Source organism: Mustelus asterias, chromosome 4 (genome assembly GCF_964213995.1).
Source record: "Mustelus asterias chromosome 4, sMusAst1.hap1.1, whole genome shotgun sequence".
Taxonomy (NCBI): domain Eukaryota; kingdom Metazoa; phylum Chordata; class Chondrichthyes; order Carcharhiniformes; family Triakidae; genus Mustelus; species Mustelus asterias.
The window spans coordinates 139237749-139265375 of NC_135804.1; the positions used below are offsets into that span (position 1 = coordinate 139237749).

At 43.6% G+C, this 27627-nt stretch overlaps 1 protein-coding gene across 3 annotated transcripts in view; it reads left to right on the plus strand.

The window, feature by feature from the left end:
* Positions 1-1465: 1465 nt before the first annotated feature.
* Positions 1466-27627, plus strand: part of LOC144493012 (CD99 antigen-like protein 2) — a 154963-nt gene continuing 128801 nt past the window's right edge. Inside the window, exon 1 of one of the 3 annotated variants that reach the window (XM_078211803.1) lies at positions 1466-1779. In XM_078211803.1, the coding sequence (XP_078067929.1) occupies positions 1719-1779 (61 nt within the window). In that variant the 5' untranslated portion in view covers positions 1466-1718. The remainder of the gene's footprint in view (positions 1780-27627) is intronic. The other 2 variants (XM_078211801.1, XM_078211802.1) reach the window with 2 other exon arrangements.

The window sequence follows — 27627 nt, forward strand, 5'->3', positions numbered from 1 at the left end:
ATGCTTTGGCTGTATAGCGTGCAAGAAACAATACTTTTCACTGTATGTTAATACATGTGACAATAATAAATCAAATCAAAATCAAATTAAATCAAATCAAATAGGCAATGAAGTTACTGTGAAAATCCCCTAGTCGTCACACTTCGGGGCCTGTTCAGGTACACTGAGGGAGAACTTAGCATGGCCAGAGCACATAACCAGCACATCTTTCAGACTGTGGGAGGAAACGGAGCATCCGGAGGAAACCTACGCAGACATAGGGAGAACGTGCAAACTCCACACAGACAGTGACCCAAGCTGGGAATTGAAATGTGGGTCCCTGGCACAGAGGCAGCAGTGCCAACCACTGTGCCACCATGCCGCTCTCGCCCAGTGTAATAGTCCCAGCTCAGACCAGGAGGAAAATAGGCAAGAGAGAATGGAAGCTGATGCCCACACAGCCGATTCTAAAATGGTGTTTGGATGGTTATAACTAGCGACTGACTTTGTCAGCTAATATCAACGATAATTCACTACTCTGATGAAGGGTCATCCAGCCTCAACACGTTGGCTCTATTCTCTCTCCACAGATGCTGCCGACCTGCTCAGATTTTCCAGCTTTTTCTGTGATTGTTTTTGATAACTCACCACTAATGGCTAGCGCCAGTTGATTTCTAGAGTGTGAAATAACGCAGAGAACAGCTACATTATAAAGTGCAACTTTCACTTCAGCTGGTTTTAAAATCTGTCCTAATGCTCCGCTTGTCGCTTCGGCACTTGGCCGGTTGCGTCAGCTCATCATTCCTGAGCTAAAGTGTTGACAGTTGTTATTTTTTTTAAAATAATCCTGTTTAAAAAGAAAGACATGAATTTCTGTAGCGCCTTTTGTGTCTCCAGTAATGCCCCAAACGGAAGGGGGGGGGGGGGGGAATACTAAAAAAAATCAAGATTCCTTACCTATGTTGACAGGAGTATTTAACGCTGGGAGGATTTTCTGTTGTTTGCAGAGTATAATTTTTAAAACCAGCTACTGTGGAATTGTACAGAGAGAGGGGAGGTGGGAGACAGGAAGGGGAATTCACTGAATGTTTGCAAGGCTGGATATATACAAAAGCCTAACAAGAGAAACTTGGTAAGATGGAACAGGATTATTAAATAGAACTGCAATGTGTCAGTGTGTGGAGTGCTTGAGCCAGCCAGGCTGTGTCTGTCTCACCGTCTGTGTGTGGTGTCTAGTCTGTCTCACTGTGTCACGTCTAGTGCCTGTCTGTATCTCTGTGCTTGTGTGTCTTGTCTCTCTGTATCTGTGTTCGTCTCTGTGTGTATCTCTGTCTATGTGTGTGTCTCTGAGTTTGTGTGTCTGCCTCACTGTATCTGTCTCTGTGTTTGTGTGTCTCATTATGTGTGTGTCTGCCTCACTGTGTGTTTGTGAGTCCAGTCTGTGTGTGTTTAGTCTGTGATCGCCTCTCTCTCTCTCCCCGGCGTGCAGACGCTGAGCGTCACTCAGTGTCAGATGGCCGGGGGAGTGAGTCGGAAAAAGGACGCGGAGGAAGGAGGCTGGAGTGAGTGAGAGCCCGGGCTCTTGAACCTGACACTTCCAGCTCAACAAACCGCCCCCTCTGAGTGCGTGTAAAAAACCTGCAGCAACTTGATCTTCAACCCGAAACAATCTGCTGCAAATCGCAGCCCCCTCCCCAATCTCAGCAACACTTTCACCAAAGGCAGCAAATCTCCCGAGCATGGCGAACGCCCTGAGAGTTGTCTTTCTGTGCGCCACTTTCACCCTGTTGACAGGACGAGGTAAGAAGCGATTTCATTTCTCTCTCTGAGGTTGGGTGGATCCCTCTCTCCAGCCTGACATTATAACGGGCTGCTGACTAATTGACGCAGTATCCAGGGCTGTGTTTATTTATTATTATTGTCAAAATATTTACATTTCAGCGAGCTGGAAATTGGTCATTTCTTTCTGAATGTGTTTTTAAACAGAGCTTGGGGCTGTGTGAGTAAAAGCAAGAGTGTGTTGGTTCTATATATTTATATATTTTGGGAAGCAGTTGACAATAGGATTGATTTGAGCCGCCGCACTGCGTATGGGAGCTCTCCACAGCCCGGGGTGAATAGTTAGCCCTGCCAACAATACTACATCCCCACTCCCCCTTCCCCTCTGCCAGGCTGATTTCCCCCCCCCCCTCCCCTGCCAGGCTGATTTCCCCCCCCCCCCTCCCCTGCCAGGCTGATTTCCCCCCCCCTGCCAGGCTGATTTCCCCCCCCCCCCCCCCTGCCAGGCTGATTTCCCCCCCCCCTCCTCTGCCAGGCTGATTTCCCCCAACCCCCTCTGCCAGGCTGATTCTCTCCCCCCCCCTCCTGCCAGGCTGATCTCCCCTGCCAGGCTGATCTCCCCCCCTCCCTCCCCTGCCAGGCTGATCTCCCCCCCTCCCTCCCCTGCCAGGCTGATCTCCCCCCCCTCCCTCCCCTGCCAGGCTGATCTCCCCCCCTCCCTCCCCTGCCAGGCTGATCTCCCCCCCTCCCTCCCCTGCCAGGCTGATCTCTCCCCCTCCCTCCCCTGCCAGGCTGATCTCTTCCCCCCCCCCCCCCCCCCCCGGCCAGGCTGATTTCCCCCCCCCCTCCCCTATCTGGCCAGGCTGATTTCCCCCCCCCCCCCCCCTCTGCCAAGCTGATTTCCCCCCCCCCCTCTGCCAGGCTGATTCTTCCCCCCCCCCACCCCGCCAGGCTAATTTCCCCCCCCCCCCTCTGCCAGGCTGACTTCCCCCCCCCCCCCTCCTGCCAGGCTGATTTCCCCCCCCCCTCTGCCAGGCTGACTTCCCCCCCCCCTCCTCCTGCCAGGCTGATTCCCCCCCTCTGCCAACCCAGGTTTAGTTTGGTTCTGGGGGTGACGGTTTCAGCAGTCAGAAACTGTGTCCTTTTTTCCTAATGTTTTGAGTTGAGGGGACTGTGAGATAAATGAGGCCAATTCTCAGCAGCCATTGATCACATCAGCAGCAGCAGCAACAATAACAACCCCCAAAACCAGAGCAGAGGCTGAATCCCCATCAGCAGGAGAGGTTTGCCACCGCTTCATGGCCACTGGACTGAAAGGGGATCTGGTCCCCACATTGAACTATAATAGGGAGATTCCGGCAGGAACTCACTGGATCCCCAATCCACCAGCCCTGCCACAAATACAATAACGTCTCCACTATCCCCAACCCCCTCTGCCGGTTTAATTCAGGTTTATTTTGGTGTTGGGGGTGACAGCTTCAGCCATCACAGACTGTGTCCTTTTAGACTTTTTGGGTTGAGTTTATGTGGGGGCTGTGCACAGCCAAAGTAAAACCCCAGACGCAAGATCTTTCTGGTTTAATCGAGGGGGGGGCGGGGGGGGCTGCGGAAAGGGATTCAAAATCTTGAATTGATTTATTATTGTCAGATGTATTAGTATACAGTGTAAAATATTGTTTCTTGCACTATACAGACAAAGCATACATTGTCACATGTATTAGTATACAGTGAAAAGTATTGTTTCTTGCGCGCTATACAGACAAAGCATACCGTTCATAGAGTACATGTGGGAGAAGGAAAGGAGAGGATGCAGAACGTAGTGTTACAGTCATAGCTAGGGTGTGGAGAAAGATAAGAGTTATATTAGGGTTTTAGAAGCATAGAACAAGAGTATAAGATAGAATTAGACGGTATGCTGGGCACAGCTCGTAAGAGGTTGCCTCGCTCCAGCGCCATCTTGAATTCGCCCCATCAGCTGATGCAGCTTTTGAGCCACTTTCAAATACAGTTTGTTGTAAAACATGAGTCAGCAGGTGCTGTATCGCCACCGACTTGTGTTAGCAATTTGTGTTTGCCTTGCAGTGAGGGGGAGCTGGAATATTAGTGACATGAATGAATTGTTTTCCTCATTCATGTTCGAGTGAGTTAGAATAGATTAAAAGATCCAGATTCTAACTCACTCGTGCCTAAAAGTGTTGTCACTTGAGTTAATAACTCATTGGAATAGTTCAATTCAGTGTCTGAACATAACACAGTGGTTAGCACTGCTGCTTCACAGCTTCAGGGACCCGGGTTCGATTCCCAGCTTGGGTCACTGTCTGTGTGGAGTCTGCACATTCTCCCCGTGTCTGCGTGGGTTTCCTCCGGGTGCTCCGGTTTCCTCCCACAGTCTGAAAGACGTGCTGGCCATGCTAAATTCTCCCTCGGTGTACTCGAACAGGTGCTGGAGTGTGGTGACTGGGGGATTTTCACAGTAAATTCATTGCAGTGTTAACGTAAGCCAACTTGTGACACTGATAAATAAATTTAAAAAACAAGACTTGACATTCCAGTGCAGTGCTGAGGGAGTGCTACTCTGAAAAGGTATTGTTTATCGTGTAGATGTTAAATTCAGGCCTCATTTGACCTTTCCAGTGGATGTGAAAAACTCCATGACAGCAATTCAAAGATGTGGAGACAGCAATTCAAAGGGCAGGGGAGATCTCCCTGATCTCCTGGCCATTATTAATCCTGATGTGGAGATGCCGGCGTTGGACTGGGTTAAACTTCTTACATTATTAATCCCTCAGTCAACATCACAAATTATCTGGTTATTATCACATTGCTGTTTGTGGGAGCTTGCGGTATCTAAGGTAGCTGTTGTGCTTTCCACATTACAATAGTGACTAAACTTCAAAAGTACTTTATTGGCTATAAAACGCTTTGGTGCTTCCTGTGGTCACGGAAGGTGCTGTAGAGATGTAAGTCTTTTAAACGGAGTGGCATATTTGACAACATAAGAGCTACACATACAGGTCAGATTGTGTAGGTCTTTGAATGAATATTTGAGCTTTTTGAAGTGGGCATGTGTTTTATTACTGATGAGATGCCTCACATTTTTCAAACCTTTACGGATTTATTTTGTATTTTCTAATTCTAAGCCAAAAAAACTTTTGACAGTGAAAATGAGGAACATATTACGTAAGATGTTTATTCACTAGGCAGAGGCGAATGCACAAATAATATAATGAAGTACCTCAGGTACAGAGACAGTAAGGAGTCTTACAACACCAGGTTAAATTCCAACAGGTTTATTTGGTAGCATGAGCTTTCGGACCGTTGCCCCTTCTCCGGTACAGAGTGAGGATTGCACGTATTCTGAGAAGTTTTTAAATAAGTAAAACAGCTGCTGGACTTAAATGGAGGAATCGCTGGGTCAGGGAGATTTCACCAAATCAGATGGAGGGTCCAAAGATGTACAGGTTAGGTGGATTAGCCATGGGAGATATGTGGGATTACAGGGATAGGGTGGGGGAGAGGGCCTAGGTAGGATACTCAATGTCAGAGAATCAGTGCAGACTTGATGGGCTGAATGGCCTCTTTTGCATTGCAGGGATTCTATGATAAAACTGTTAAAAGTAATTTATTATTTTACATAATGCTATCTCCCAAGTTGATGCAAGCATTTAACACATAAAATGAACATAGAACATAGAAAAACTACAGCACAAACAGACCCTTCGGCCCACAAGTCCCTACCTACCTAGGCCTATATATAGGCTTACCTATAACCCTCAATCCTATTAAGTCCCATGTACTCATCCAGAAGTCTCTTAAAAGACCTTATCGAGTTTGCCTCCATCACCATTGACGGCAGCTGATTCCACTCACCCACCACCCTCTGAGTGAAAAACTTACCCCTGACATCTCCTCTGTACCTACTCCCCAGCACCTTAAACCTGTTCCTCTCGTAGCAGCCATTTCAGCCCTGGGAAAAAGCCTCTGAGAATCCACCCGATCTATACCTCTCAACATCTAGTACACCTCTATCAGGTCACCTCTCATCCTTCGTCTCTCCAAGGAGAAAAAACCGAGCTCCCTCAACCTATCCTCATAAGGCATGCCACCCAATCCAGGCAACATCCTTGTAAATCTTCTCTGCACCCTTTCAATAATTTCTACATCCTTCCTGTAATGAGGCGGAAGGAATAAGATGTTTGAAATTTGGATTCATGCTGAATTAAAATTGCAATTGGCAAACAAAGGATACACAACGGTGATATTATGAAGATTATTATGTCTGGCAGGGAATCCTACACTCATACAACATAAAGTGTGATATTCTCTTTAACTGGCCCAAATTCCCTTAAATGAAACCCCAGGGTGTACATTTGAGAGATGAGTAAAGCTTGTCAGATTAATTTCAAGTTATTGGTAAGAACCCTTTTTACATTAAAGAATAATTTACATTCAGCAGAAACAGACTGTGCTTTTGAGAGCCTCCCACCATGAAGATGGCTGTCCCACAAGTTATGCACAACATGTTTTAGCTAATGTGCTAGCGTTTTGTAGTTGCTTCCACGTCCCTTTTTATCAACTAAGCACTGGCACATTAGCTGGCCCCTGATCTCGAGCAGAATTATCCAGGCTGTGCAAACAGTGGCAGAAAGCATACATGTATCCCTTTTTAAAAAATATTTTTTAAACGTGAAAGAAGATGGTAAACCTAAGGGAGGTCTAGCTTTCAGAGTTAAGTTCCTCTTTATACTTAAAGATGTAATCTGCAAAACCATTGGGAGGGAGTTTTCACCTGCTTTCAATTGTAAATGTACAATCTTCATTCTGACTCTTCAAGAATAGATAAATCTCCATCAGTGTTCCTGCAAAGTTTAATCTAAGATTGATCTAAGGATTCTGCTGAAGCCCATTCAATTTTCTTGTTCAAATCGCTATTGCCAGCTGTTATTAAAATTATTCCAGGGATTAAGTGGTTCTCACTATATTTATGGAATTTGTACATACACCTGGATCCAAAGATGTGCGTGTTAGGTTGATTGGCCAGGTTAAAAATTGCCCTTTAGAGTCCTGAGATGCGTAGGTTAGAGGGATTAGTGGGTAAATATGTGGGGCTTGGGTGGGATTGTGGTCGGTGCAGACTCGATGGGCCGAATGGCCTCCTTCTGCACTGTAGGGTTTCTATGGTTTCTATATTTAAAAAATTCAGTTAAACCATCCAATGAAGCCTTTGAACGAGTGTTATGTCCTTGCTGAAATTGATCCAAGTCCTTGTACTGTCAGCCAATGGAAGCAGCTTTCCCTTGTCTATCTTATCGAAACTGATATCTTATCTAAACTGTGGTGCAACCTCAGCATTCTATTTTGGTCACTTTGGTCACTTCTTTAGTGTTTTCTGCTTCAGGAATATCGTGGACACTATAACATCTGATGCATGTACATAGGTTGGAGGAGCTGAGGATGTTCTCCTTGGAGCAAAGAAAATTTGATAGAGGTGTTTAAGAATTTGACAGTTTAGGTAAGATAGACAAGGGAAAGCTGTTTCCATTGGCTGACAGTACAAGGACTAAGGGATGCCGTTTTAAGGCTTTGGGCAAGTGATGCAGGGGGATGTTACTTTTAAGACAGCCTATGGTGATGTGGAACTCGCTGCCTACGAGCATGATGGAAGCCAAGACGATGAAAAATTTTAAAAGGTAATTGGATGAGCACTCAAGAAAAATATGGCACAGTGGTTAGCATTGCTGCCTTACAGTGCCAGGGACCTGATTCGATTCCCGGCTTGGGCCGTTTGTCTGTGCAGAGTCTGCACAATCTCGCTGTGTCTGAATGGGTCTCCTCCGTTTGCTCTGGTTTCCTCCCACACAGACATGCTGGTTAGATGCATTGTCCATGCTAAATTCTCCCTCAGTGTACCCAAACAAGCGCCGGAGTGTGGCAGCTGGGGGATTTTCACAGTAACTTCACTGCAGTGTTAATGTAAGCCTACGTGTGACAGTAATAAATGAACTTAAAAAAAACTTCCAGAGCTACAGGGATAGAGCAGGGAAATTAATCTGACTAGATTTCTCAACAAAGAACCAGTATGAGCTCAACTAACCTCCTTCTGTGTCGTGTGTGTATATAATTACTGATAGAATTTGATAAACATGAAGAAAAAACTTCACGGATGTGGGAAGAGCAGGGAATGAGCTTGACGTTGATTACTCCAATGTAGCATCATTCCTGCCTCAAGATTGAGGGGCTAAAGTTTCTTTAGCGTTTATAAAGCTGAATTAGCAATTGAAATCTAATGGAGACAGAAAAATGCGGAAACACGTGTGGATCTTATGGGATTTAAATTGATCGGAACTAATTTATGTTGACTCTGTGGATTATGGAAAATATTATTAAGGAAGTTTATTTTCCATAATCGACAGAGAGTAAACACAAATTAGTCCCAGTCAATTCAAAACCCAAAAGATTCACATGTGCATCTGCATGTTTCAGTGTTTGCTGGAGATTTGAAATGTACATTCTAATGCAGCTTTTCAAATTGGAAGGAATTTTAGCTTATCAATCGTGGGCCAGGAGTGGCACCACTTTTGAAGTTGCATACTTCAGTCTCATTCCTTGTTTTTCTTTCCGTTTATGTAATTGTCTCTTTTTAAATATCATCAGATCTGCTTCAAGAGCTGTACTTGTGGCATTGTCAGCGAGATTCAACTGGTGCGTCATTTGGGATGATGCAATAGGCAGAGCTTTGAATGAACAGAATATCCAGGACTGGCACTTTCTAGTAATCCCATTCGCTTGTCCAGTGAAATGTTTTTGAATTTACTCTGTGCAGTGCAACGTTCAGCTAACGTGGTTTGAAATGTTAGCGAGAATGAATTCAGAAGAACCACTCAACACTCGAGCTGATCTAGTCGATGAACAGTTAGGGTGCGGGATCAGAAACCCCAAGGTATTGTTATTCGACTATGAATTTAAACTCTTTCCAAGCATTCCATTTTGATGTGACAAATCAAAGACGAGTCGACTCAAATTCTCTTAACACTTTAGGTACCGAACTTACAACAATTGCAACACTTTAACTCTTTATTGAACTTTAACCCTTTTACTGAACTTTATAACTCTAATTCTTTAATAGAAAACACATGCTACCCAGTTTAGAACAAAATGGTCAGGTCTGTTCCCGACGTAGGTTCTGTCCTCATGGTCTTTCTCTGATGATGTTCTTCAGGGCACTCTTGCGATGGTTGTTCTCTTGAGTTAGCGCTAGAAGCAAAGAGCTGGAACATGTATCTTTATCCTCATACTGTCCTAACCTTCCAAAAAGTTCTGTGACACCCAGCCAATGGTGTAACCGGAAACCGATCACATTGCTCAAACAGCCAGTGGAAATGACTCCGTAGCACTCACCCAAGCCTGAACGTCGGACAAAAAGATTTATCCCTTATCAGTGCCATCAGGTCTAAATCATGGTAAACAACTTCCCATATTTGGTTAACACAGGTGTGACGCTTCTGTACCTTTATGAAATGTATTTTTTTCATCATGTTCTCTGCAATTATAAACAGGCCCCGAGCTGTCTGCTTAGAAGTCCTTTTATTGCTGCTTAAATGGTTTAAATGGGGTTGTTTTTATTTTTACTCTGGGCCTAATGCAGTGTCCGGGATTTTTATGGCCCTGAATTGTTGGAGAAAGAATAATGGATAAGTCACATGCCTTTGGACAATTTTTATGTTTTACTTTCAGTTGGGCTGCTGGCTGCTGTTTTATTTAGAACGTGTTTTACTTCAGGCTGAATGTAGTGTTCTGTCTTTCTCTCCCTGGTGTTTTGGGAAGTTGTTCTGACTTTCAAGTTTGTCTGTGTGTGTGTGTCAAGAAAGCTGCAGAATCCAACAGCATTACATGAGCATCCTTGTTTTCTGTGTTAATCCTGTGACAGGGTATGTTTATAATGAGGTTTATTTGGTTGGAACATTTCATTTAGTTGTCAATGTTTATACAACATCACAGTTGTTTTTTCTTCTTGTTTGTAATTGGTAAAAATTATTGTTAATTTTCTTTCTACATGTTAACTGAATTCTTAAAGAAACTTTGTTTGATAAAGCTCCCTAGAGCGCCTGACCTGGATTATAATGCCAGGTCACAGTTCACAGAGGAGACCACAGCAAAACAACTTTACAATCTGCATCCGTTTTTAATTATAAGTTGACCAACAATCCCAGCATGCTTGATTCTCAGTTACAATTGATTTTAAAAGCCAATATTGCTGCAATTGTTGTTACATCATTACTGTAATCATTCTTTCTCCATCCACAATTTGTTATGAAGTTAGTTTGAACCCTAACTATTTGCTATTTTGGCATTAATGTGAAAATAAGGTATTTCACTCCAGGTGTGATTCTACTGACACACTAGAAAGATTTCATCAAAACAAACTTCCTTTGACAATAGAGTTTAACTATAACAAATGAATTAGCTTAACATTTGCCAATTGAACGATACTTAAACATGACAAGATACAGTTCTCTGGGTTTCAATTCTAGCAATCTTCCTCTTATAAACTTAAAACCCATCTTCAAAGTTAGTTAGCAACACACAGACTAACATACTTGTACTTGTTAACAGTCCCAGAGCTTGTTAAACATTTCTGAAGGGAGAGAGAGAGAGACCTGACTTCTGACAGCCCAAAAGCAGCCTCCAGGGAGAGAGACAGAAAGACGCCTCTTGCTTCTTTCAGGACCAGGCAGAAAACTGACTGCTTTAAAACAAATGAGAAACTGTCTATCTTCGCTGCGAGCTTAGCTCCTCCCAGTAGCACATGACTCTGTCTCTTGTCAATCAACCTAACAGAACTCTACTCTGAAACACAAGTAAACACAAATACATTAATTCTGTTCAGACAAACGCACACCATTAACTAAAATCAGTATTATCCTGCATTCTTAACACTTGAGCTGCCTATTGCCCAGACAAATTGGCACCGTATAAAATAGAGCTGAATTTTAAACATACCCCTTACAAGAAACATCTCACATTTTATTGAGTTTTACGCTGGCGGGGAGAAGCCATAGGGCTAACTGTGTGCAACTCCACTGAACAAATCATCATCAAATTTTTATGGTTGCTCACCCCATCCCGCTGGACACAATCCAATCCTAATGGTTATTGCTGACATACATGACATATAGGTCCAGTGTAATTAGTAGCTGGGCATCATGGGGCTGCATGATCAGCTGATGGTCAGCCTTTGACAGTCTGAAGATGTCTCCAGGTTCCTCTTATCACTGTCCTTGAGTTCTCACAATGGATCTTTCTACTTAGTGCATCCTTATCTCTACCTTGTTTGTACTGCGAACATTGACACAAAGCAGCTGCTTGTGGGCTGATCTGAGAATTTCTGCTGAGCAAGCTGTTTCTGTAATGTGGTCAAGTCAGCTAAACTCCATGATGCACTACATAGCACTCAGTAACACTCTATTTTGCTTCCTTGGTGCATATCATACATATTATATACGTATGTATCGCAGGTGCCTCAGCCTTGGACCACTCTAACAGAAGACTCTGCTGCAGAGGAAGCTTGCCCAGTGGTATATTGTATTTAAATGCGTTGCATATGAATGAGTTGCAGACATGACGTGCTGATAAATTTGTGAAAACTAACTTTGTTGTCATTTTATAGGTAATTTAACAATAGAACAGGTCAGTCTAGAATGGACGATGCATTGAACCGTGGAATGATAAGGCGCAGATGAGGCCATTTGGCCCATCATACCTGTGCGGACTCGCTGGTCGAGCTACCCATAGAATCCCTACAGTGCAGAAGGAGGCCATTCAGTCCATCGGGTTTGCACTGACTCTTACCCAGGCTTACCCCATAACCCCATGTAGATACCCCGCTAACCTATATATCTTAGTGCAATCTAGCATGGCCTAACCTGCACATCTTTGGACGGTGTGGAGGAAACCCACGCAGACAAGGGGAGAACATGCAAACTCCACACACACACCCAAAGCCGGAGTTGAACCCGGGTCCCTGGCTCTATGAGGTAGCAGTGCTAACCACTGTGACGCCCAATTAATCCCATAGCACTTCAAATGTTTTCACTTCAATTGTTTATTCAGCTTGCTTTTGAAAGTTATGGAATTTGCTTCAACCATCCAGATCATAATTAACTGTATAATTTATTTCAAAAAGAGTCCTCATGCAGCTGCTAGTTCTTTCCAATCATTTAATTCTTTGCAGTTGCTGGCTCATTACTAATGGAAATAGTTTCTTCTTATTTACCCTATCAAAACAGCTCATCATCTGAAACACCTCCATCAGATGTTCTCTTTACCTTCTCTGCTCTGAGGAGAAAATCTCCTGCTTCTCCCTATAGCTGAAGGCCCATAAACCTCATACATTTTGTAAAATTTAGGGTTTTTGAAGTATTCAACCTTTCTAATCAAAATCTCCAAAAGTTCCAAATTCTCAATTTTTAACACTTGGATCCTCCGTTGTGCCCGACCTAACCAAATACAAATAACTACTATTTAAGAACAAGCAGAATTTAATAAGCAAGATTTTACATATACTTGACAAAAAACAGTGAAGACAACATGGAAATTCCGCAAGTTCTGAGGATTCTTTGAACGTTGCCAGCACAGACAATGTCTTTCTCCTCTTCTATCTCTGAAGTGACGATGAACTATCTCTTAGAAGAGTCATACCACAGAAACCATGGTAAAACTGTGCCAACAAATAGTCCAATTTTCCAACTTTTATTCCTCATTCTCATTATTCTGGAATTCTGTTGGAAATTGTCCAAATTCACCTCTTTGGTGCGAGTCATCGTGTTCAGCCCCACCTTTGTAAAGCATAGAAAGCAGACATAGAAAGCAGACAAATGTGCAACCCTTGTTCCCTGGGCCTCCAGATTTTCCTCTCCAATGTGGACAAGTAACAAGTTTCCTTCATATACAGGAGCAGTTATCACATTATCTTCAATATATTTTAACTGACGTCCCACAGATATTAAAGCCATTAAGAACAAATGTTAATAACACTTCCTATCATCATGTCAGGAAAGAAAGAATTGTTTTCCTGTGACACAAAGATAGTTAATCAATTGAATCAGTATGTGGGTTTTGTTTGAAGATAACGTCATCCTAAGTTGATGCTACTTTTCAGCCACTTCAGTAAAGGGAAATGGGCGAGTGGTATTATCGCGAAAATGTCAATCCAGAAATTCAGCTAATGTTCTGAGGACTCGGGTCCGAATCACGGCAGATGGTGAAATTTGAATTTGTAAAATATATCTGGAATTAAAAATCAACTGATGACCATGAAACCATTGTTGATTGTCGGAAAAACCCACCTGGTTCACTAATGTCCTTTAGGGAAGGAAATCTTCCATCCTTATCTAGGTTGGCCTACATATGACTTTCTAAAAATGGAGCAGCGTGGTGGCACAGTGGTTAGCACCTCTGCCTCACAGCTCCAGGGATCTGAGTTCAATTCCCGGCTTGGGTCACTGTCTGTGTGGAGTTTGCACATTCTCCCCGTGTCTGCGTGGGTTTCCTCCGGGTGCTCCAGTTAGGCGGGTTAGGCATATTGGCCATGCTAAATTGCCCTTTAATGTCCCGGGATGCGTAGGTTAGAGGGATTAACGGGTAAATATGTGGGGTTATGGGGATAGGGCCTAGGTGGAGTTGTTGTCAGTGCAGACTCGATGTGTCGAATGGCCTCCTTCTGCACTGTAGGGATTCTATGGTGTGACTCCAGAGCCACAGCAATGTGGCTGACTCTCAGCTGCCCTCAGGCAACCAGGGATGGGCAATAAATGCTGACCAGCCAGCGATACCCATGTCTCACGAATGAATTTTTAAAAATTGTTCAAATACAGAGCTGCTGAACCCAGACTCTCAGGCAACTTAGAGCTGTAAAACTATTCAGTGTAGTTCCTCACAAACAACAGCTGCCATCCTGCAAAGTACCCCAGCTGCTTGACTACCCATTGCCTCACGAACAGAAATTCAAACTGAATGATTTCATTTAAAATGTGGTTAAAAAATAAAATCCAAAAATGTTACAAACCAAAAATAAATCCTAATAATTATAATTGTGGTTTTATAAACTTCTTACAAAGTGTGGTGCCCAGGACCGAACATAACAATCTAGTTGAGGCCTGACCAGTGTTGCATAAAGGATTAATGTAAGATTCTTGCCTATGATTAGAATGCATTGCCACCAACAACAACTTGCATTTAGATAGCACTTTTAATATCATGAAATGTCCGAAGGGGTCGTCACAAGAGCATTATAAACTAAAATATAGTACTGAGCTGCTATTTGGTCAGCTGACCAAAAGCTTTGTCAAAGAAGTAGGTTTATAGCAGTACCTTTTAAGGAGTAGAATGAGGTAGAGAGGTGTAGGGAGGGAATCCCAGAACTTGGGGCCTACACAGCTGAAGGCACGGCCACCAATGGTGGATTGATTAAAAGTGGGCTTCCCCAAGAGGCCAGAATTGAATGAGCACTAGTATCGCAGAGGGATTTGGGGGTGGAGGCGAGACAAAATCGTGCAGGGATGAGAATTTTAAAATGAAGACATTGCTTGAGCAGCCAAAGGCAAAGTAAAATAAAAGCTAAGATCCTAGGCATGTTTTAAAAAGCCCCCTAAATTTTGATTTGATTTGTTATTGTCACATGTATTGGTATACAGTGAAAAGTATTATTCTTGCGTGCTATGCGGACAAAGCATACCATACATAGGGAAGGAAAGGAGAAAGTGCAGAATGTAATAAAATAGTTAGAATAAAGTTTTAGAAGCAGAGAACGAGAGTAAAAGATAGAATTGGGAGGTATGCTGGGCACAGCTTGCAAGAAGTCGCCATGCTCTGATTTGTATACACACACCCCTATAAATCTTTAAAATGGTTTATATTGCCTCTTACGTTTTCAGAGCAAGAATGATCACTTCACATTCCTCTGCATTAAATTTGACTTGCCTTGTGTCTTTCCACCTCACCAGTCTGTCTATGACTCCGTGAAGTCTATTATTTTCCTTCTCACTTGACTACCTTCCAAGTTTCGTTTCATCTGCAAACTTTGAAATTATATCTTGTGTACCCAGTCCAGGTTATTAATATAAATCAAAAAGAGCAGCGATCCTAATCCTGATCCCCAAGGAGCACGGACGTATATTTTCCTCCCATCTGAAAATTCTCTGCTTTCCGTCTCTTAGCCAATTTTGTATAGTGGACAACAAAGTAAAATACTGCAACGTAAGCAGAAAAAGCTCCAGTCAAGTAGGTCAGACAGCATCTGTGGAGGGAACTGATTTGAAGAGGTGTTTGGGGTATAGATCCCTCCTCAAAATTGGCCTTTTTAGGTAGCTCTATAGTGGGGCTGATGTTGAACTGTTGCAGTGAGAGAGCATTCTGATCTCTCAGAATGACCTGGGTATCCATGGTAACTTGTACATCGAGCAAGACAAGGCTCGTTGCTGTGTTTGTCCTTGGAATCATTAGCAACACTGGATACTGGTTGGATTTGTTTTGATGGTTTGCTACACTGAATGGCAGTATTACAGGTCGAGTATCCATTATCTTAAATCACTTTTCGGATTTCAGATCACTTTGGTTTTTGGATACCGCATTTAGGAGAAAACCTACTTACACCACAATCGCCTAAGCCTAGGCTAGCTATAGTCCAAAATACATTAAATGGGTACCTGCGATAAATTCCTGCCTGTGGTGCCATCCTGAATAACTGGACTGCCCGTGCTAAAGGCTGGGTGCGGTCTGCGGGGTTCTTGTTTGCTGGCGTTAGTGACTTCCTGCACTAAAGTCTTTTTTTAAAAAGGTACGGTTTTTGAATTTACAAATAAAGGATACTCAACTTGTAAACATTAAAAAGAAGCAGAGTGTCCTGAGAACAACAAGCAACAGAAAATTATTTTGAGTTTTGAGAGTTTGAGATGTCCAGGTATTTAGGTCCACTAGTCCCTTTCTGTTGTGAAATTGGTTAAAACGGGGAAGCAGTGGTATACTGTTGTTTAATGTATTATTTGGATAAAGAGACAGGATTGTATTGAATTTTTCTTTGGTCTCTGATCTATGGTCTAATTTTTCTTTGGTCTATGTAAAGTAAAGTAAAAGTAAAGTTTATTTATTAATCACAAATAAGGCTTACATTAACACTGCAATGAAGTTACTGTGAAATTCCCCTAGTTGCCACTCTCCGGCGCCTGTTCGGGACAATGCACCTGACCAGCACATCTTTCAGAATGTAGGAGGAAACCGGAGCACCTGGAGGAAACCCAGGAGAACGTGCAGACTCCGCACAGACAGTGACCCAAGCCGGGAATCGAACCCAGGTCCCTGGTGCTGTGAGGCAGCAGTGCTAACCACTGTGCCACCGTGCCGCCCTATGTTAGGATGTTAGGCTAGACAACAATCCATGTGAGGCTGTTGTAGATTGACTGCTTTAATCAGTTGACAGCCCCATTATTTTCATATTGTGTGACTGTGAGGAGCATAGAAGACAAACTAGATGGGCCTTGGTCTTTTTTATCTCAGCAGTTTGTTTCTATTGAAATATCTCTTTGTAATTCTATTTGAACATAAAATAGCATATTTTTTAAAATGGTGATAAATTAGCCAATAAGGTGGATTATAAAATGTTTACTGTGCAAGAACAGGTAAGTCAGCCTAATAGATTTATGCCACTCCTTCTGTTTCACGTGATTACTACACTGTTCCTGTGTCCAGTAGAGTATTGCACCCCATCACTTGTCAAATGTTCTTCTCATTGGCTGAAATAATGAGTACCTCATCAATGGCTGAAGTATTTGCAACCATATTCAGCCAGGAGTGTTGAGAGAATGATCCATCTCAGTCACCACCTGAGGGCCCCAGCATCATGGATTCTAGTCTTCAGCCAATTCGGTTCACTCCATGTAATTTTTTAGATTTTTTTTTACACATCTTATAGAGTCAACTCCTGCCCACTCACCCACTAAATACAGTTCAAAGATGTGTAGATTAGGTAGATTGGCCATGCTAAATTGCCCCTTAGTGTCCCAAGACGTGTGGGTTAGATGAATTAGTCATGGTAAGTGTGGATAGGGAAGGGGATAGGGCCTGGGTAAGATACTCTGTCAGAGAGTGGGTGCAGGCTCGATGGGCCAAATGGCCTCTTCCACACAGTGCAGATTCTATGATATCAAGAATTTGCTGAAGGGACTGGACACTGCAAATGTTATGGGCCTGAGAATATTCCAGAAGTAGTACTGAAGATTTGTGCTCCAGATGTATAACAGGGCAGTGCAGCTGATGTGTATAGATGACAGCAGTGTAGTTGATATAGTCCATGGATCCAAGGCAATTTGGCAAGTTGAATCCAAAATTGGTTTTGTGAGAGTGATGGTTGAAGTTGTTTTTGTGACTGGAAGCCTGGGCTCAGTGGTGTACCACAGGGATTGCTGCTGGCTCCCTTGATGTTTGTAATTTACAATAATGATATAGACATGAATGTGGGAGGTTCAGTAAGTTTGCAGATGACACGCAAATTAGTGGTGTAATAATAGTGAGGAGGAAAGCCTTAGGTTATAGGATGATATATTCGGGCTGGTCAGATGGGCAGACAATGACAAATGGAATTTAACCCTGAAAAGTGTGAGCTGATGCATCTTGGGAGAATTAACAAGGCAAAGGAACGTACAATGAATGGTAGGACGCCAGGAAGTACAGAAGACCAGAGGGATCATGGGATGTATGTCAAAAGATTCTTGAAGGCAGCAGGACAGGTAGATGAGGTGGTTTAGAAGGCATATGTAATATTTGCCTTTCTTAACAGAGGCAGAGAATATAAGGGCTGGGAAGTTATGTTAGAGCTGTGTAAAATGCTTGTTCGGTCACAGCTAAATTACTGTGTGCAGTTCTGGGTCACCACACGATAGGAAGAATATGATTGCACTAGAAAGGATGCAGAAGAGATTCCCCAGGATGTTGCCTGGGCTGGAATGTTTCAGCTATGAAGAGAGACTGCTTAGGCTGAGATTCTTTTCCTTAGAGTAGAGAAGGCTGAGGGAGAACCTGATTGAGGTGTATAGAATTATGAGGGACATTGATAGGGTAAATAGGAAGAAACCTTTCCCCTTAGTAGAGGGGTCAGGAAGCAGGGGATAGATTTAAAGTAAGGGGCAGATGGTTTAGAGGGGATTTGAGGAATAACTATTTTACCCAAAGGGTGGTGGAAATCTGGAACCCACTGCCTGAAAAGGTGATGGAGATGGGAATCCTCACAACATTTAAATTGTGAGGATGAGCACTTGAAACGCTATAACATACAAGACAATGGACCAACTGCTGGAAAATGGGATTAGAATAAAGAGGTGCTTGGTGACTGGGGCAGACACAATGGGCAGAAGGGCCTCTTACTGTGCTGTAAAGAACATAAAAACCAGAAGCAAGAGTTGGCCATCTGGCCCCTCGAGCCTGTTCCGCCATTCAATAAGATCATGGCTGATCTTTTCGTGGACTCAGCTCCACTTACCCACCCGCTCACCATAACCCTTAATTCCTTTACTGTTCAAAAATGTATCTATCCTTGTCTTAAAAACATTCAATGAGGTAGCCTCAACTGCTTCACTGGGCAGGTAATTCCACAGATTCACAACGTTCTGTGTGAAGAAGTTCCTCCTCAACTCAGTCCTAAATCTGCATCCCCTTATTTTGAGGCCATGCCCCTAGTTCTAGTTCCACCTGCCAGTGAAAATAACCTCCTTGCTTCTATCTTATCTATTCCCTTCATAATCTTATATGTTTCTATAAGATCTCCCCTCATTCTTCTGAATTCCAATGAGTATAGACCCAGTCTACTCAGTCTCTCCTCATAAGCCAACCCTCTCAACTCCAGAATCAACCTAGTGAATCTCCTCTGCACCCCCTCCAATGCCAGTATATCCTTTCTCAAGTAAAACTCCACGACAATAAGAACCAGCTGCCCCTGCCTTGACACAAGGCCATCTGGATTCGCAACGTCAGCTCTTTTCTCTCCTTACAGATGCTGCCAGATCTGCTGAGATTTTCCATCATTTTCTCTTTAGGTTTCAGATTCCAGAATCCGCAGTAATTTGCTTTCATTTTTTTCCTTAGCAAGCTGTTCCAACACTGGCATTTACCCGGCAATGTGGAAAATTGCCCAATCATGTGCTGTCTACAAAATGTAGAACAAATCCAATCCGGCCAGTTATCACCCCATCAGCCTCCTTTCAATAATCAGCAAAGCGTTAAAATATCATAATTATTGACAATACATTTACACTGCTATACTCTCCTCGGTGATGTTCAGTTTGGGTTCCACCAGAGCTTCTCGGCTCCTGATTTCATTACAGCCTTGGTCCAAACATGGACTAAAGAACTGAACTCCAAAAGTGAGGTGAGAGTGACTACCCTTGACATCAAAGCAACATTTGACCAATTGTGGCATGGAGGAGCCCGAGCAAAACTGGAATCAATGGGAGTCAAGAGGACGTGGTTCTGCTGGTTGGAGCCATACCCAGCACAAAGGAAGATGGAACCGATTATTGGAGGCCCAGGACATCATTGCAGGAGTTCAAAGAACAAAGAAAATTACAGCGCAGGAACAGGCCCTTCAGCCCTCCAAGTCTGCACCGACCATGCTGCCCAAATTAACTAAAACCCCCTGCCCTTCCGGGGACCATATCCCTCTATTCCCATCCTATTCATGTATTTGTCAAGACGCCCCTTAAAACTCACTATCATATCCGTTTCCACTACCTCCCCCGGCAATGAGTTCCAGGCACCCACCACCCTCTGTGTAAAACATCTGCCTCGTACATCTCCTTTAAACCTTGCCCCTCACACCTGAAACCTGTGTCTCCTAGTAATTGACTCTTCCACCCTGGGAAAAAGCTTCTGACTATCCAAAAGCTTCTAACTATCCTCACGGTAGAACTCTGGATTCAATCGTCTTAAGCTGGCTTGGCAATGACTTTCAGTTCATCATAGGGTCAGAAGTGGGGATGTTTGCTGATGACTGCACAGTATAGAACATAGAACATAGAACAGTACAGCACAGAACAGGCCCTTCGGCCCACGATGTTGTGCCGAGCTTTATCTGAAACCAAGGTCAAGCTATCCCACTCCCTATCATCCTGGTGTGCTCTATGTGCCTATCCAATAACCGCTTAAATGTTCCTAAAGTGTCTGACTCCACTATCACTGCAGGCAGTCCATTCCACACCCCAACCACTCTCTGCATAAAGAACCTACCTCTGATATCCTTCCTATATCTGCCACCACGAACCCTATAGTTATGCCCCCTTGTAATAGCTCCATCCATCCAAGGAAATAGTCTTTGAACGTTCACTCTATCTATCCCCTTCATCATTTTATAAACCTCTATTAAGTCTCCCCTCAGCTCCCTCAACCTTTCCTCATAAGACCTGCCCTCCAAACCAGGCAGCATCCTGATAAATCTCCTCTGCACTCTTTCCAGTGCTTCCACATCCTTCTTATAGTGAGGTGACCAGAACTGCACACAATATTCCAAATGTGGTCTCACCAAGGTCCTGTACAGTTGCAGCATAACCCCACGGCTCTTAAACTCCAACCCCCTGTTAATAAAAGCTAACACACTATAGGCCTTCTTCACAGCTCTATCCACTTGAGTGGCAACCTTTAGAGATCTGTGGATATGGACCCCAAGATCTCTCTGTTCCTCCACAGTCTTCAGAACCCTACCTTTGACCCTGTAATCCACATTTAAATTAGTCCTACCAAAATGAATCACCTCACATTTATCAGGGTTAAACTCCATTTGCCATTTTTCAGCCCAGCTTTGCATCCTATCTATGTCTCTTTGCAGCCTACAACAGCCCTCCACCTCATCCACTACTCCACCAATCTTGGTGTCATCAGCAAATTTACTGATCCACCCTTCAGCCCCCTCCTCTAAGTCATTAATAAAAATCACAAAGAGCAGAGGACCAAGCACTGATCCCTGCGGCACTCCGCTAGCAACCTGCCTCCAGTCCGAAAATTTTCCATCCACCACCACCCTCTGCCTTCGATCAGATATGACGTGGAGATGCCGGCGTTGGACTGGGGTAAGCACAGTAAGAAGTCTCACAACACCAGGTTAAAGTCCAACAGGTTTATTTGGTAGCAAATACCATAAGCTTTTGGAGCACAGCTCCTTCGTCAGATGGAGTGGATATCTGTCAACCTTTCTTCATAGGGTAACCCTTCATCTCAGGAATGAGTCAAGTGAACCTTCTCTGAAATTTTTCCAATGCAATTCGATCTTTTTTTCAAATAAAGAATAAATAAAACTGCATGTAAATAAAACCAGATGTGGTTTCACCAATGAGCTGTAAAACTTCTCTACTTCTATACTGCATTCCCATTGCAATAAACATCAGCATTCCATTTGCCTTCCTAATCACTTGCTAATGTTTTGTGATTCACGTACCAAGACATCCAGGTCCGTCTGCAGCACCAAGTTCTGCAGTCTGTCTCCATCTGAATTGTGTACCGCTTTTCTGCCAAATTGGACAAGTTCCCATTTCTCTGCATTATAATCCATCTGCTAAATTTTTGTCCACTTCCTTGACCTATCTATACCTTTTCATATCTTAATGCAGACTCTCCCTTCCTCTGGATACTTACTTTCCTACCTATTTTGGCATTGTTGGCAAATTTAGCTACCATACGTTTGGTCCCTTCATCCAAATCAGTGATGCAGATTGTAAATATTTGAGGTCCCAGCACTAATCCCTGTGGCACTCTGCTTACTACAGCTTGTCAATCTGAAAAAGATCCAATTCCTGCTCTCAGTTTCAGGTTAGTTAACCAATCCTTCATCCAGTTTTATTTATTTGTGAGATATGGGTGTCGCTGGCTGGCCAACATCTGTTGATGTTGAGGTGGCTTTTGCTACCTGGTGTTGTTAAATTTCTTACTGTGTTTACCCTAGTCCAACGCCGGCATCTCCACATCACAACATCTGTTGCCCATTCCTAGTTGCCTGAGGGCAATTGAGAGTCAACCACATTGCTGTGGCTCTGGAGTCACATGTAGGCCAGATCAGGTAAGGACGGCAGATATATAAAATGAAAAAGAGTGGCGAAAGTAAACATTGGTCCTTTAGAGGATGAGAAGGGGGATGTAATAACTGGAAATGAGAAAATGGCTGAGACGTTGAACAGGTATTTTGTGTCAGTCTTCACAGTGGAAGACAGAAATAACATACCAAAAATTGATGACAGGAAGGCTATGGCAGGTGAGAACCTAGAAACTATCTTTATCATGAAAGAGGTAGTGTTGGGCAAGTTAATGGGGCTAAAGGTAGACAAGTCTCCTGGTCCTGATGGAATGCATCCCAGGATACTAAAAGAGATGGCGGGAGAAATAGCAAATGCACTAGTGGTAATTTACCAAAATTCGCTGGACTCTGGGGTCGTTCCCCGCAGATTGGAAAACAGCAAATGTGACGCCACTGTTTAAAAAAGGAGGTAGACAAAAGGTAGGTAACTACAGGCCGGTTAGCTTAACTTCTGTAGTAGGGAAAATGCTTGAATCTATCATCAAGGAAGAAATAGCGAGACATCTGGATATAAATTTTTCCATTGGTAAGACGCAACATGGGTTCATGAAGGGCAGGTCATGTTTAACTAATTTGGTGGAATTCTTTGAGAACATTACATGCGCAGTGGACAATAGGGACCATGTAGATGTGGTGTATCTGGATTTCCAGAAGGCATTTGACAGGGTGCCACACCAAAGACTGCTACATAAGATAAAGGTGCACAGTGTTACGGGTAATGTATTAGCATGGATAGAGGATTGGTTAACTGACCGAAAGCAAAGAGTGGGGGTAAATGGGTGTTTTTCTAGTTGGCGAGCAGTGACGAATGGTGTGCCTCAGGGATCAGTGTTGGGACCGCAATTGTTTATGACTTACATAGATGATTTGGAGTTGGGGACCAAGTATATGTGTCAAAATTCGCAAATGACACTAAGATGTGTGGAAGAGCAAAGTGTGCAGAGGATGCTGAAAGCCTGCAAAGGGATATAGATAGTCTAAGTGAGTGGATCTGGCAGATGGAGTACAATGTTGGTAAATGTGAGGTCATCCATTTTGGTAGGAATAACAGCAAAATGGACTATTGTTTAAATGGTAAAAAATTGCAGCATGCTGCTGTGCAGAGGGACCTGGGTGTCCTTGTGCAAGAATCACAAGGAGTTGGTTTGCAGGTGCAGCAGGTAATTAAGAAGGCAAATGGAATTTTGTCCTTCATTGCTAGAGGGATGGAGTTTAAAAACAGCGAGATTATGTTGTAGCTGTATAGGGTGCTGGTGGGGCCACACCTGGAGTACTGTGTACAGTTTTGGTTTCCTTACTTGAGAAAGGATATACTGGCACTGGAGGAGGCGCAAAGGAGATTCACTAGGTTGATTCCGGAGTTGAGAGGGTTGGCTTATGAGGAGAGACTGAGTGGACTGGGGCTATACTCATTGGAATTCAGAAGAATGAGGGGAGATCTTATAGAAACATATAAGATTATGAAGGGAATAGATAAGATAGAAGCGGGGAAGTTGTTTCCAGTGGTGGGTGAAACTAGAACTAGGGGGCATAGGCTCAAAATAAGGGGAAGCAGATTTAGGACTGAGTTGAGGAGGCACTTCTTCACACAAAGGGTTGCGAATTTGTGGAATTCCCTGCCCAGTGAAGCAGTTGAGGCTATCTCATTGAATGTTTTTAAGGCAAGGATAGATAAATTTTTGAACAGTAAAGGAATTAAGGGTTATGGTGAGCGGGCGGGTAAATGGAGCTGAGTCCACAAAAAGATCAGCCATGATCTTATTGAATGGCGGAGCAGGCTCAAGGGGCCACATGGCCTACTCCTGCTCCTAGTTCTTATGTTATTATTTCCTTCTCTTAAGGACATTAGTGAACCAGATGGGTTTTTCTACCAATGGTTTCATGGTCATCAGTAGGTTCTTAAATCCAGATATTTTTATTGAATTCACATTCCACCATCTGCCGTGGCTGGACTCGAACCCGGGTCCCCAGAACATTAGCTGATTAATAGTCTAGCGATAATACCACTAGGCCATTGCCTCCCCTGGATTAATATATTACCCTACATCATGTTCTCATCTTTTGTAGTAATGTTTGATGTGCCAACTTTTTGAATGCCATTGGGAAATCCAAGTACACCACATCTACAGGTTCACCTTTATCCGCCTTGCTTGCTACTTCCTCAAAAATTCTAATAAATTTGTTAAACATAATTTTCCTTTTCACAAGGCCATATTGACTCTACCTGATCACATTATGATTTTCTTAAGTATCCTGCTATAACCTCCTTAATAGATTCTAGCAGCTTGCCTGAGACAGATAATAGGCTTGCTGGCCTGTAGTTGCTGGCTTTCTGTCTCCCTCCTTTCTTAGGTGGTGTCATACTCAAAATGCCAAGTGAGTTGTCCAGACCACATCTTGAGTACTCTGCTGTTCATGTCCAAACTTTCACCAAGTTACATTGACCCATGTCCTGACTGACCTACAATGGATTTCACTGAAGTAATGATTTGATTTTGAAATTCTCACCCTTATTTTCAAATCCCTTCCTATCTCTAATCTTCTCCAGCCTCACAAGAATTGGATATCTGTGCTCCTCTACTTCTGGCCCTTCAAAAGAAAGTATTGTGTAGACATATATAGCACTATGACCATCAGACATCTCAATCGCAAAGCGCTTCACAGCTACTGAAGTACTTTTTGAAGTGTAGGAAACAGGGCAACCGACCACAAACTCCCAGAAACAGCCATATGATAATGGCCAGATAATCTGTTTCTTTTCTGATATTGATTGAGGGATAAATGGTGGCAGGACATCAGGAGGTGGTGATCACTAGATTATTAATCCACAAATTCAGCTAATGTACTTGGACCCAAGGTTAAATCCCATCAATGGTGCAATTTGAATTCAATTAAAAGTATCTAGAATTAAGAATCCACTGATGACCATGAAACCATTGTTAATTGTCAGAAAAAGCATCTAGTTCATTAATATCCTTAAGGGAAAGAAATCTGCTGTCCTTACCTGGTTTGGTCTACTTGTGACTCCAGAGCCACAGCATTGTGGTTGACTCTCAAGTAGGAATGGACAATGAATGCTGGACAGCCAGCAACGACCATTTCCCACAAATGATTTTTTTTAAAATCAGGAACAACTCCCCTGCGCTTCTTCGAAATAGTGTCATGGTGTCTTTTACATCCACCCAAACAGGCAGGTGGAACATCAGCTTAAACTTCTGTCAAAAACACAGTACTTCTGTCATTACAGAACTGCTTCAATACTGCATTGGAGTGTCAGCTTTGATTTTTGTGTCCAAGCCCTGGAATAGAACTTGAACCTAGAATCTTGTGACTCAGACGAAGAGCGCTACCAACAGAACCACAACACATAATTATTGCTTCTGGAGTATCCTGGATTGTAACCAGTGCATCACCAGCTGCCAAGGCCCTAACCTCTAGAATTTCCTCCCGTAAACCCCTATCCTCCACTAAGACACTCCTCTAAAAGCTGCCTCTTTGACCAAGCCTTTGGTCAGCTGTACGAATGTCTCCTTATGTGCCCTGAATCCAAATTCTGTTTTGGAATGATATTGAGAAACACATTGGGACATTTTCTAATGTTAAAGTTAGCATGGTGGATAAATTCAGATTGTTGTTGCTGCATTCTGTTTTGGTCAACCATATATAACGGAGATAAGCAAACTGATCTATAACTTCAGAGGATTGAGTTCAGAGAAAAGATTGGAGGAGGCTGGGCTTTAGTCACTCGAAAGGGTAGTGACTGAGAGGAGTTGGTTCAAATGAATGCCTGGCTAAAGGACTGGTCCAGGAGGGAGGGCTTTATTTTCATAGACCAATGGGAGGTTTTCAGGAGAGGATGGCACCTGTACAAGAGGGAGGGGTCACAACTAAGTTGGAAGGGCACAAATATCCTGGCTGGGAGCTTTGCTAATGCAGTTCGGGGGGGTTTAAACTAGTATGGCAGGGGGGTGGGGATCAAACTATTAGGTCTATAAGTGTGGTGGCTGGGGACGAGCTTGGGGCTGGGACAAGGCTGGCAAAGAAGAAGAGCACTCTGGGGGAGGACGACCTCACTGAGCCTGGGGGTCTGGAGTGCTTATACTTCAATGCAAGGAGCGTAGCAGGTAAAACAGACGAACTTGGGGCCTTAATGCGCACAAGGAATTTGGATGTGGTTGCGGTGACGGAGACTTGGTTGAAAGAGGGACAGGACTGGCAGCTGAATATTCCAGGGTACAAGTGTTTTAGGCGAGACAGAGGAGGGGCCAAAAGAGGTGGGGGAGTAGCGGTATTGGTTGGAGAGCATATTACAGCGGTGCAGAGGGAGGACAATTCGGAGGAGTCGTGTAGCGAGTCACTCTGGGTGGAGCTTAGAAACAGGAAAGGCGCAGTCACTATGTTGGGGGTGTACTACAGGCCCCCCAACAGCCCAAGGGAAGTGGAAGAATGGATATGTCAGGAGATACTGGATAGGTGCAGGAAATATAGGGTTGTTGTAGTGGGAGACTTCAATTTCCCTGGTATAGACTGGAAATCGCTGAGGGCAGGGACTCTGGATGGTGAGGCATTTGTAAAATGTGTACAGGAGGGTTCGTTGGAACAATATGTGGACAGCCCAACTAGAGAGGGGGCTATACTGGACCTGGTGCTGGGGAATGAGCCCGGTCAGGTCTTCAAAGTTTTGGTCGGGGAACATGTGGCAAATAGTGACCACAATTCTGTTAGCTTTAGGATAGTGATGGAAAAGGATGAGTGGTGTCCCAAGGGTAAGGTGTTGGATTGGGGGAAGGCTAACTTTATTGGGATCAGGCAGAAATTGGCAGCTCTTGATTGGGAGAGGCTGTTTGAGGGTAAATCCACATCTGGTATGTGGCAGTCTTTTAAGGAACGGTTGTTAGGGCTACAGGACAAGCATGTGCCTGTAAAAAAGAAGGATAGGAAGGGTAGGATTAGAGAACCGTGGATAACCAGGGAAATTGAGGGACTGGTCAAAAGGAAAAGAGAGGCGTATGTTAGGTCCAAGCAGCTAAAAACGGAGGGAGCTCTGGAGGAGTATAATGAAAGTAGGAAAATACTCAAACGGGGAATTAGAAGAGCAAAAAGGGGTCACGAAATGTTCTTGGCAGACAGGATTAAGGAGAATCCCAAGGCATTTTATTCATACGTTAGGAACAAAAGGGTTGTAAGGGAAAAAATCGGACCTCTCAGGGACAAAAGTGGGGACTTATGCTTGGAGCCCAAAGAGGTAGGGGAGATCCTAAATGAATACTTTGCGTCGGTATTCACTAAGGAGAGGGATGTGTTGACTGGGAGTGTCTCGGAGGGGAGTGTTGAACCGTTGGAGAAAATCTCCATTACAAAGGAGGAAGTGTTAGGTTTGTTAGAGAATATAAAGACTGACAAATCCCCAGGGCCTGATGGAATCTATCCAAGGCTGCTCAGGGAGACGAGAGGTGAAATCGTTGGGCCTCTGACGCAAATCTTTGTCTCGTCACTGGACACAGGTGAGGTCCCAGAGGATTGGAGGATAGCCAATGTGGTCCCGTTATTTAAGAAGGGTAGGAAGGATAACCCGGGTAATTATAGGCCGGTGAGCTTGACGTCCGTGGTGGGGAAGTTGTTGGAGAAGATTCTTAAAGATAGGATGTATGCGCATTTAGAAAGGAATAAACTCATTAACGATAGTCAACATGGTTTTGTGAGGGGGAGGTCATGCCTCACGAACCTGGTGGTGTTTTTTGAAGAAGTGACCAAAATGGTTGACG